The sequence below is a fragment of the Rattus norvegicus genome, chromosome X (assembly GCF_036323735.1).
Source record: "Rattus norvegicus strain BN/NHsdMcwi chromosome X, GRCr8, whole genome shotgun sequence".
In the NCBI taxonomy this organism is placed as follows: Eukaryota; Metazoa; Chordata; class Mammalia; order Rodentia; family Muridae; genus Rattus; species Rattus norvegicus.
The window spans coordinates 68,351,669-68,363,197 of record NC_086039.1 but is presented as its reverse complement, the minus strand read 5'-3'; the positions used below and the strand labels follow the sequence as shown (position 1 = coordinate 68,363,197).

The window sequence follows — 11,529 nt, the reverse complement described above, 5'->3', positions numbered from 1 at the left end:
TCTAGCTCAAGGGAAAAATCTTTCTAAATGGAGACCACCCTTCTCTGGAGCACCACCTTCTCTGGAGCACCAACCTCTCTGGAGCACCACCTTCTCTGGAGCACCACCTTCTCTGGAGCACCAACCTCTCTGGAGCACCAACCTCTCTGGAGCACCACCTTCTCTGGAGCACCATCTGGAGCCATACCACATACTTGTCATCCTCCCTCTTCACCCCACAACTACTTCTGGCTCCCCTCTCCCCTTCACCACTACCAATATCCTTTTCTTTACCAAGCTGGCATGGACATGCCATGCATTCCCCACATGTGCATGTACGTTCGTGTATACGCTCACATTTTCCTCTTCTCTCAACATCTTCCATCCCTTCTACACTCCCAAGGCTGTGATTGGCCACTCTGCCACTTATTAGCTGTGTGTGGCTTTGCCTTTCTTAGTCTTGGAAATAGAAGTGATCATTCTACACAGAAGGCTTTGAGTTGTTGGGCCATTTCCAGTAACACCTACCTGGCCCTGAGCTCCTGTTTCTGATTAGAAGTTCACTGGACCTGGAGAGGCCTGGGCTTTAAAGATAAAGAGAATGAGGCTCAAACGTGGACTTAGTCAACTTCTATCTTCCAGAGTCTAAGTCTCCTTTTCCCCTGAGCTGAGTTTTTGCAAGCTCAGAAAGATGCTGTGAGTCAGAACCCATCCTGGGGCTTCCTTCTTGTGCCTTCCCATGGAAAGGCCCTTAGCAAACCCCAGAATGTGCCTCCTCCGCTCCCTGGTGCAAAGAGAGTAAGCAGGCGGTTAGGGGTCGAAGAGCCAGGTGGGCTGACTAGTCTGCAGAGGACAATGCAGATAGCCTCCCTCCCCCAGCAGCTATTTGGGTCCCTTACTCTCCAGGAGGCAGCCTCCTCTCTGACATCATCTGTAGTCAATTCCCCTGAGGGCCATCCCCAATTTTCATTTCCTCTCACTAATCCTCACATGCAGTCCCTTTGCATAGCCCGGAACAGCCTCTGTCCCCGAGCTGGCTCCACTCATCAGATATGTGTTGCAGCTCACAGACCTACGTTTCTCAGTTGGAAAGGCCGTGTAGAGTTCGTCATTTCAAGTTCCCTTCCTCCTGACCCTGGAGGAGGAAGGGCAGGGCCCATTCACCCACTCAGCACCTTGGTGCCATTAGTAGAGGGCTCCCTCAGTAGACAGAGGTAGTCTATACTTGCACAAGGCTAAGAAGCAGAATGCTAGCTGACTACCAGCCCCCACTCACATTCTTGGCCAGATATCCCTCTGTAGTTCACAACATAGACCTGTTCCCACGGTGGCTCTGGGAGACATGTATTAATCATCAGAATCCATGATCAGAATGGCTCTTAACTGAGATCCTGATTTAAGAAAGGTGATATGGGCTTTCCTTTTTGCTGGGTGCCGGCTGCTTGCTGTTGAAATGGGCAAGTTTATGAAACCCGGGAAAGTGGTGCTGGTCCTGGCTGGACGCTACTCCGGACGCAAAGCCGTCATCGTGAAGAACATTGATGATGGCACCTCCGACCGCCCTTACAGCCATGCCCTGGTGGCTGGAATTGACCACTATCCCAGAAAAGTGACAGCTGCCATGGGCAAGAAGAAGATCGCCAAGCGATCCAAGATCAAGTCCTTTGTGAAACTTTATAACTACAACCACCTCGTGCCCACAAGGTACTCTGTGGATATCCCCTTGGACAAAACTGTTGTCAACAAGGATGTGTTCAGAGACCCAGCACTGAAACGCAAGGCCAGGCGGGAGGCCAAGGTCAAGTTTGAGGAGCGATACAAGACAGGGAAGAACAAATGGTTTTTCCAGAAGCTTCACTTTTAGATGTATTTTTGTTTTCGTCATTAAAAAATTAAAAAAAAAGGTGATACGGTATTAAGAATGGTATATGAAGCCCCAAATAGCCCCAGAGGTAGGAAAGAACTAAAGAAATGCAAGCCGCTGTGACAGGCTCATCTGAGTACATACGCATAGAGCAAGACTCACCCATTCACCTCTGGGCTTGCCATGGTCAAAGAGAGGAGTCAGAGCCGGGGGCAGCAGGCTAAAGCAACAGGAGGAGAAATGAAGCTCATAGTGGAAAGAAAGGCCAGCAGAAAGCCCTGACTTCTGTTTGGAGAACAGCAGTCCAGGACTGAAGTTCAGGTTGTGTCATATGGTTAGAGCTGAGGGCTGAGAGGGAAGAATCAGGAGGTGACCCTTACAGGGCTGACTGCCCACCCACGTCCAGACAAGTCTGTGTGCAAGTCCAGCCTGCCTGCCCAGTGGATCCTTCACCACTGCTTCCTTCTAGCCCCAGGAGACAAAGTGTGCATCACCTTAGAGCTTTCTCACTATACCCTCTGCCTTCTCTAGTTCCTCTTTCGCTGGAAGAGCCCTTTGCTGCTTCCACAGCTAACTCAAATGTGACCTTCTCGAAGCAGCTTTCCTAGATCCTCATCCTCGTCATCCCGTCAGGGCTACTTGGCCTTAACTGTCGCCACAGAGGTTCACCACACGTATGTACCCCTCAGTTTCTCCAAGTGAGCCTCGTACTGAGCCTGGCTACTGGGTAGATGCAAAAGGAAGCAAAATGAGCACATGTTTACAAATAAGCATCCAGTTCTGGGTCTGGGAAGAGGCCTTGACAGTCACCTTGGAGCATTAAAAGTGCATGGTTCTTCTCATCGCCAGCCCCCAGGCAGTGTCTGTCATCAAGAAGAAGGCACGATGGCTGGCCGGACAGAGAGGCAAGAGGGGGCAGATCCCTATGACATGGGATCCCTCTTCCTCCAAAGCCAGGTTCTCACTCATCTGTCCTCCGTCTGGCATCACGCTCCGGATGGGATTCAGGAAACACATGCAGAGGATACCTAAGTGACATCTAAACCATCCCTCTGAGGGGCACAGTGCCAATGTCCTGTCATGATTGGCATGCCGGAAGAGCCCCAGTTGCCCCTTCTCTGGCCATCCTGGGAGGCTCTGTTATCCTAGAGAGGCCGTACTGGTGGCCCTGAGCCCTGTTCCATACCTTCCATGGAACAGCAAAGCCAAGCAAGAGGAAGTGAGATCAGTGAGCCTAGCTTCTGGGATTCTGGTCTCAGCTTTTCCATTAACTTCTCTGGTGACTGTGGTTGAGTGTGTGAGCCTCAGTGACCCTTGGAGTCTCCCTGCTACAGACTGGAGGCTTCCCAGAAGGAGAGAAGCTCCAAAGAAAGCCAGCAAAGGATGGCTTTGGGTGCTGAAGCGTGGCCCTCATCACCGTGAGCAAGCCACATCTGGTGCCCTGCGCCAGGCGCCCTGTCATCCGCCCTAGTGCCTGAGCCTGCACCCGCCTGGCCACAGGCTGAGGAAACATAATTGTGCCGGGCTATTTCAGATCCATTATCTCAGCTCAGCCCCGGCTTCCTGAGCAGGCCCCGAATTAGCCTGGCGCTTTGTTCTCAAGTGCATTCGTCAGATCGCTTGGCCTGTACCTCGGGAGGAGGGAAGAGGAGGGAGGGGAGGGCAGAGAACGAGGGGAGGGCAGGGGCGGAGACTGGGCGGAGAGGGAGCGGGAGGAGGAACTCGATGCTAATTAAGTCTCATTAAAAAGAAGACGACAATGAGGAATAAGGCGAAGAAGAAAGAAAAAACGAAGTGGAGGGGGGAGGGAAGGGCTTGCTGAGGAAGCAGAACAGCCACCGGGAGAGACGCACACAGAAGCGCGCAGGCACACACGCCTACAAAAAGACAGACAAACACACACAGCTCTCCCTCCCAGCAGCCTGTACCCACTCTGCCCGGTCAGCCCCGACCCGCCAGTTTGGCCCCAGACATCCGCTCAGAAGCTGAGCTTTCTTCCGGTACCCAATTCAGCTAGGATTCAAATTCTGCCTGGGCTACTCAGGAGTTCGAGGCCTTGGCTAATCAGCTCTCGGGACCTCAGTTTCTAATATTTGTCACGGGGAATCCCCAGCTCCTCCTAACAAAACTGGCTAGAGAATAGAGTAGGCTCAGAGCAGCCATCATCCTAGCATACTGCCCCTCTGGGGTCCAGCCTGGCTAGGCAGCCACCTCTATGCAGTTTTCAGAGCTGGAGTGGGATGCTGGGCTCCCTCCCCTCCTGCCACAGTTGCCCTGCACCACCCTCCCGCCCTGCACCACCACCAGCCTAGGCTGCTTTCATGGACCATTGCTTGGGCAACAGACAAAGCTGCCCAGGGGTAGGGAGCCTCTACATCACCACAAAGGTCCCCAGTCGCCCTAATGAACTAACTCAGCTCTCTTTCTCTCCGAATTCTTGTTTCTTAGTAACTCCCATCTTCCAATGGAGCCCAGTTCAATGCCAAGCTCGCTTTTCAGAACACTCAGTCAGCCCCTGGGTAGATGAGGAGACCTACACATGGGATGCCTGCACCACCCCTCTTTGTCTGTAAAGAGAATCCAGCTTTACCCTCCCTAACTATCCCAGGTCAGGCTCACTATCCCCGGAAAGACCTCCAGCTCCTCCTGAGGTGGAAGTCCAAGCTGGGCCTTGTAGCTGTCATTTACACTCGGGCTCAGGCATAGAAGGCGGATCCAGGAACTTCATCTCAGAGCCTTTTCCCAAGCTCTCCAGCCCAAGGCACCTCCAAGAAAGCTTTGTTGCAGAAATCATCATCTAGACCAGTGGTTCTCAACCTTCCTACCGCTGTGACCTTTTAATACAGTTCCTCATGTCGTGGTAACCCTAACCATAGCATTATTGCAGTTCTACTTCATAACTGTAGTTTTTTTTAACTGTTATGAATCACAATGTACATATCTTTTCTGATCATCTTCGGTGACCCCACTGAAAGGATCATTTGACTCCGGAAAGAATTATCACCCACAGGTTGAGAACTACTGATCTAGACTGTTCTGGATTCAGATTTCGACTCTGAATCACTCGCTGGTCATGTGACCTTGACCAGCCAATTCTCCTTTCAAATCTTTAGTTTCATACTCTATAAAGCGGGGCGAGTGACTGGCTGCCCCATGGAGTGTCTGTTACTGTGTAAAGTGCTTAGTGCTGCATGGTATATAGAAGGTGCTCAGTTCACAGTATTTGTACATCTTCCATCTCCATTCCCTCGTGTGCTCCTCATACATACACAAATGCCCCTTGGGTAATCCAGGTGCCCCTGTGCCTGCCAGGGAAGAGGAATTGGAGGAAGGTCCCCTCTGGGGGGACCTTGCGGGTCTTCAGTGGTCTAGAATCACAGGAATTCAGGCAAACCCAGAAATTGAGGTCAGAGAGTAGTGTGCTACAGGAATAGAAAGGAGAAGGCCTACTGTTGAAAGGGTTGGCTAACAGTCCCAGATTTTCCAGAGACTCCATGGGCCCTTGACTGACTGAGTCTTTGCCCCTGTGTGGATGTCAGCCAACACCCCTCCCCCAGTGGCAAGGCCACATAGGCTCCAAGATACAAACTGAAGGTCACTGCTGAATCCACCCCCACCCTCCCCAGCTCGGTGAGGTCAGCAGGCAGGCCTCCCCCACGCTTCACTCTCTTCTCTTGCAAGGCTGTTTCTTGCAGCAGCATCTTCTACAGCAGTGAGCCCTCAGAGCCTTTCCACCCCACATTCCTGTGCAAGCCTTCAAGCAGTCCCAGACGGAGCTGGGGCTGGGCTGCACTGTGAGCTGAATCGAGTTCCCATTGTCCGCAAATCGGGACCAGCTGTGAGCAGCCTAACAGCCCCAGGCTCATGGCCGCCCCCACTCCCACAGCAGTTAGAGAAGAAGGAAAAAGAGAGAACCCACTGCCTGCCCAGGGATCCCCGTCTTCTATGTGCATGCGTACATGCACATATGTACACAAGCAGCATGCCCAACTCCCTAGCCAGGAACAATCAAGCATTATGATATGCAGCTGGACAGAGACTTCCTCCACAACCACCTGGCCCACCCAGTAATGCGTAACCTTCTTCCCAGTCCTGGCCTTCAGCACCTCAGAGGCACCCACCCTGGTACACAGGCATGTGGAAACCAGTGCTCAAAGGCACAGGGATGCCCCAATTGGATAAGGTTGCTTGACTCTATCATATCGTGATTTGGGGGTTGGAGTACAAAGCAGGCTGTGGCCTCAGATACTAGGGCTGGTAAGCAAAGAGGAAGCCAGACTGGGGCCAGAACCTGATTCCAGGGCAGAAAAGCTGGCCCAGCTAAGTGTAGATGCTGTCGGTGATCGGACTCCTTGTTGGGGCAAGTTCAGTAAAGAGATGAATGCATGCATGCTCATTCAACAGCAAAGCAGTTATGTGTGGATAGCTATTCCACATACTAACCTAAGAAGAAAGTCAGCAAGCCTCTGTCTGGGGGCTTCAAACTGAGCATCAAGCCCATAGGGAAGACATACTCCCTACTAGATAATGAGTCAAACCATTTGGGCCATCTATAGCTAGTCGTAGCAAAGAAGTAAACACGAGCTAAGTGGAGTGATCCCTGCCAGCCCCAGGGCACCAATGCCTATGGACAAAGAAACAATGCTGAACACCCCTCCTGTTGTGCTTTCCCCCATGCCTTCCCAGTTTCAGCTTCACTACCATGCCCTCCCCAAGCCTGTGAGAATGAAGTAGACTGCTCGGGTCGGCATTTGCCTCAGAACTGTGCTTTCCATCCCTAGGCCAGTGGGCCTCCATCCTATCTGCCTCATAAAATCTAGAAAGGTGTCTTGACAAAAACCACAAGGAGCTGGAGACATAGTGCAGCAGTAGAGGGCTCAGCTAGCAGGTACAAGCCCTAGGTCCTGTTCCCCCCAATCCCCCATGCTCTCTCTCGCTCTCACTCCCCCAACTTTAGAGTAAGGATAAAGCCATACTCCAGAGCAATTGAGTCAGGTTTTCCACTGGTGATTCTCATGGACGGTCAGCTAGCGGCACCATTAGTGGGGAGCAGCCTGGCATAGAACTTCCAGGCAGAGCTATATTAGAATCCAAACTCTACCTCTTATACGCACTGGGCAGAGTACCCAACCTCTCCAAGCCTCAGTGTCCTTATCTGCAGAACCCAGATTCACATGATACATCCCCGAAAGGGCTCCACAGATGTGGCTATCCTCATCAGCTGAAGAGGCTAAGGCTGCAGAGGATGACATATGGGTTAAAAGTCACCCCCTCCCCCTCCACACACTTTATCCTGAGGCTTTGAAGGTCAGGCAACAGGCGCTAATGTCAAGAGCATCTGAGAAGGGTCAGATCATTAATGAGCACTAAGGCTGAAAGAAGCATTAGAAGCCATCAGCTCTCACCAATGTGTGGTTCAAATGTGAAAACTGCAGAGCAGAAAAGAGAAGAAACTTGAAATTTGGCAGCATGGCCAGCACAAATTGGCACGGAGGAGGAACAAAGATAAATATGACAGAATTCCCAAAAGAAGGCTTAGAGTCATTCAAGTGGACTGCAAAAACTACTCCAGGCCAAGAAGAAGATGAGGGAAGAATGGTGAAGTCTGTGGTGCCTGCCACACAAGGACCAGTTGGAGGGATGTGAACCTCAGGGAGTCTGCCACACAATGGCCGATTGGAGGGAAGTGAGTCTCATCCATTTGGTCCTTCCTCAGACCCTGCCTCTCTCTGCTGTTAATCTGGTCTCAGCAAAAGACCGCAAGTACCTTGGGATGCTTCTGATTATCCCCACAAACTCTGCAACCCTACTATCTTCTGTCCCACCAGTTCTTCCTGATCCTAAGCTGATGGAAGATTAGGCTTCTCTCCTGTTTCCTGCGAGATCTTCCAACTACACAGCCTACCCATATCACCCTCTGTTATGGAGCTGCCCTCCAGGCATGACAAGGCAATAATGGGCATCTTGAAATCGGAGTAGCTGTGATTATATAGCAGCCACCCCTCAGAAGATCAGGCCCACTAACATCTGAGGGCTCACCAAGCCACTTGAGGTCTAGCCCTTCTCTGAGGACATAAAGCTGTTAACAATTGCTTGGGGATGCTCTTTTGGGGGTGCAGGCTATCCCTATATGTTGCCCATGTCCTCGGAAGGAGTTTCAATAAAATTGGTTTGTCAAGGTGAACTTTGGCTGGGATGGGTCTTTGGTCAGTGGTTATCCTCTTTGATCTGAACAGAAAACCCATGCGTTTTGTCCAGGCTATTTCCCATAGCTCCTTCTCCTTGTTGACTTTGTCCCATTTAAAAAAAAAAACAAAACATTTGTTATCTTCCCTTTGAAGATAAGAAAAAGGGGCAAAAAAAGAGGAAAGAACAAAAACAAAAAAGAGGAGAGGAGAGAAGGGAAGAGAAGAGAAGAGAAGAGAAGAGAAGAGAAGAGAAAGGACAATGAGGGGATAAGAAGAAAGAGTGGGGGGCAGAGAAGGGAAGAGAGTGGTGGATTGATAAGGCTTATGATCCTAGTATTCAGAAGAATGAGGCAGGAGGATTTCAAAATCCAGGCCAGTATAGGCTACACAAAAAGACCCTGTCTCAGACATGTCTTTCTTTCGATGTGTGCTTCTCTCTACCTACAGCCATTTTCTTTACTTTCCTTGATAAGGAAAAGCTGTCTCCACTGTCTCCACTTCTTGCGTCCTGTTAATGTATCAGCCACTGTATTCTGCCTTTGCTCTTCACCCTTCAACTAAAGCAGATCCTGTCAGAGCTCCAACAACTGCCAGACTGCTAAATGCAGCCGGCCTTTGTAAGAGCAGCTCCTGTGAGAAGCTCGCCATGGGAGTGGCCTGGGCAGGGCTTCCGAAAGAAGACTGACCTTTCACCCTACTCTGAACCAACACTGGTAACCTCGAAAGCCACTTAAGATCTTTGAGACTCCATGTCCTAATCTGTAAAGTGGGCCTGATAATAGCACTAACCTTGGTAGCATTGGTGTGAGGATTAAAGGAGTTAACCTAAGTTAAGCCCTTTAGCTCCTACTCCAGCTCCCATCAGGGGGCGGTGCTCTATATGAGCTAGCTCCATCTACACGCTACAAACTAGCTCGCATCACCTCTCAGCCAACCTCCCCAAAGTTGTCCAATTCCTTCCGCACTCCTGTGACAATGCACTATTTTCCTCCAACCTCCCAGCCACTCAGTTCCTTACTCTGCAACACCTATGGCATCCCCTTAAACACGTGTGCTAGGTTCTCTCCCTTAGTTAGCTCGGGCAGTCTCAGGATCTCTAAAGTCACTGAGAATCTTGCATCCCCAAGTGTCCATTACCCTCCCAAGCCTGTTTGATCTCCAGGCTCATTAACTAATCATTTACTTTGATGCCTTGATTTCAATGCTTCAGGGAGAGATGTGTTGTCTCACCCTAAATCCTGGTGGACCCCCACGGCTTCCCATCTTCGGAAACAGCACAACGGACTTAGGTGCTGGAACAAAGGCCTCAGGGTTATTGTAGACTCTTTCCTTCTTCTCATTCCCCCACCTTCAGATGAACAGTAGGTCCTATTCCTCCAATAAATGTCATCCATCCATGCCTCCCTTGCTTGTGCAGTGGGAACAACTGTGTGGGCCTCCTTATCTCTGCCCCTATTTCCTGTGCCCTGCTACAATCTGATCTCCTAGCAATCACCAGAGTGGTTTTCAAAATGTTTATCAGGCGGGGCTGGGGATTTAGCTCAATGGTAGAGCGCTTACCTAGGAAGAGCAAGGCCCTGGGTTCGGTCCCCAGCTCCGAAAAAAAAGAACCAAAAAAAAAAAATGTTTATCAGACTCTCCTTCTCTGTAACTTCCAACTTGTGCGTTCTTCCTGGGCTTTGAATTAGACAAGCCTCTTTCCAAGATGTGTGGTACCCACTTCCTTCTGACCATATGGGTTCCATGATTCCCTTTCATCCATGTTTCTCCTGTACTGGCATCTATTTCAGTCCTTAGCACAAGGCCTTTGCAGTAGCTATTCTCTTTGTTTCAAAGGTGCTTTCTTCAGTTTTCTTCACTCCGTCTCTTTGGTGACATTTGGTTAGCTTACAGCTCCTAGTTTAAATATCGTCTCCCTATACAGGCCTTCACTCAACATCATAGGTAAAATACATTTCTCCTATTAGTCTCTGTAACGGTGATCCACTTAGTCCTTCCTTGTCTTCTTGCATATTTGTTTCTTCTCTATTGTCCTCACCAGAATGGATGTGTAATTAGGGCAAACGTGTTGACTGTCTAGTTTACTGTGGTTGCCCCAGACTATAGGACAATGACTATTACAAAGGATTCAATTGCCATTTGTTGAATGAACCAAAGAAAATGGGGTTAGAAAGAAGGAAGCAGATTAGAGAGAAAATAAAAAGCCAGAAGCTGTGGCTGGAGTGGACATTATTGCTCTGGAAAAAGAAAAAGAAAGCCAATAGCCTCAGATAGAACAAAGATGGCACTTTGGGAAAAAAAGAGTAAAGGAGCCACAGGAGGCAGCAAGGAAGACAAGAGAACTCAAAGCCAAGGCAGGGTGGAGAAGAGCAAGCAAAAAGGGACAGTTGGCAGGGACAGATGTGAGGATGGTCACTCCATTTGGTGACAAAGGGGATCACCGATGCCTGTGACAGAATACTTTCCAGCAAGAGGTGTGTGTTTGGGGGCTATACTGAAGTAGACTGAGGCGAGAGTGGGAGGCCTAGAGCTGAGACAGAGAAAGACAGCCCTGCCTGAGAGTCTAACTGAAAAAGGAAGGGAAAGGAGAAGGCCCAGCCCGAGGGGGAGGCAGGGTCAAAGGAGGGTCTCTTTGAAGGATTGGGGAGAGCTGAAAACCCTTATAGGCTGAGGAGGAAATAGCACTCAAGGAAGGGGGAGAGGTGAAAATACAAAAAGAAGGGCATAATTGATGGCATTAGAGGGTGAGTATGGAGGGGAGGAGAGATGCCTCCTTAGGAGGCAAACAGGGGAGGAGAGAGGGAGGGAGGAAGGGAGGACATGCACAGAGATACTGAGGTGAGGTGCACAGCCCGAGTCTTCAGTGAAGCTGGAAGCCAAGCATGAAGACAATGTGTGTGGGGGTGAAATATAAGAAGAGTAGAAACACAGCAGGGCGCCTCCTTGAGAGGAGTTAAAGGTCATGAGCTGAGGCTGACCTACTTAGAGATGCTACAAGTTACCTCATCAGGACTAGGGACAGGACTAGACAGAGATAGGGCCAGCAAAACATGCAAAAAGCTTGGACACTCGGTAAAGTTAGGGAATGTTCTGAGGGACAGTAAGGGTTGGCAAGGAAGGTTTTCTGTGAGAGAGATGTTGTGCATGGGCACAGGAGCCCAGCTAGACAAGCAAAAGCCAAGTATCCATTGGAAGTTGCTAAAGGAGTCTCCAGGTTTCCATTCCAATACAAGGAGGTTGCTCCTGCAGAAAAGAACATTGTCCTGGCACAGGGCGGGGAAAACAAACATGGATGTGTTTCTTTGGGGAGGGGGTTTGCCTCTCGAGAGTCTGAAGAAATTATGGGAGAATACCTTGCCGACTGGGGGTGCTGGCTCATGGGGCATATGCATGGCACGGGCTTGCCACCTGGGAACATGTCATGACTTCTGGCACTCTAATGAAGGCCGGCAGACACGTGGGCTTGTCCAACTGTCTAGCAGTTCATATTTCTACCTG

The 11,529-nt window shown here is 50.2% G+C and overlaps 1 protein-coding gene across 1 annotated transcript; it reads left to right on the top strand.

The window, feature by feature from the left end:
• The first annotated feature begins 1,396 nt into the window (after positions 1–1,396).
• Rpl27l1 (ribosomal protein L27 like 1) lies at positions 1,397–1,882 on the top strand. The gene has a single exon (NM_001408893.1). It carries the CDS (start codon positions 1,433–1,435, stop codon positions 1,841–1,843), a length of 411 nt encoding a protein of 136 aa, NP_001395822.1. The 5' UTR covers positions 1,397–1,432; the 3' UTR covers positions 1,844–1,882.
• The last annotated feature ends 9,647 nt before the right edge of the window (positions 1,883–11,529 follow it).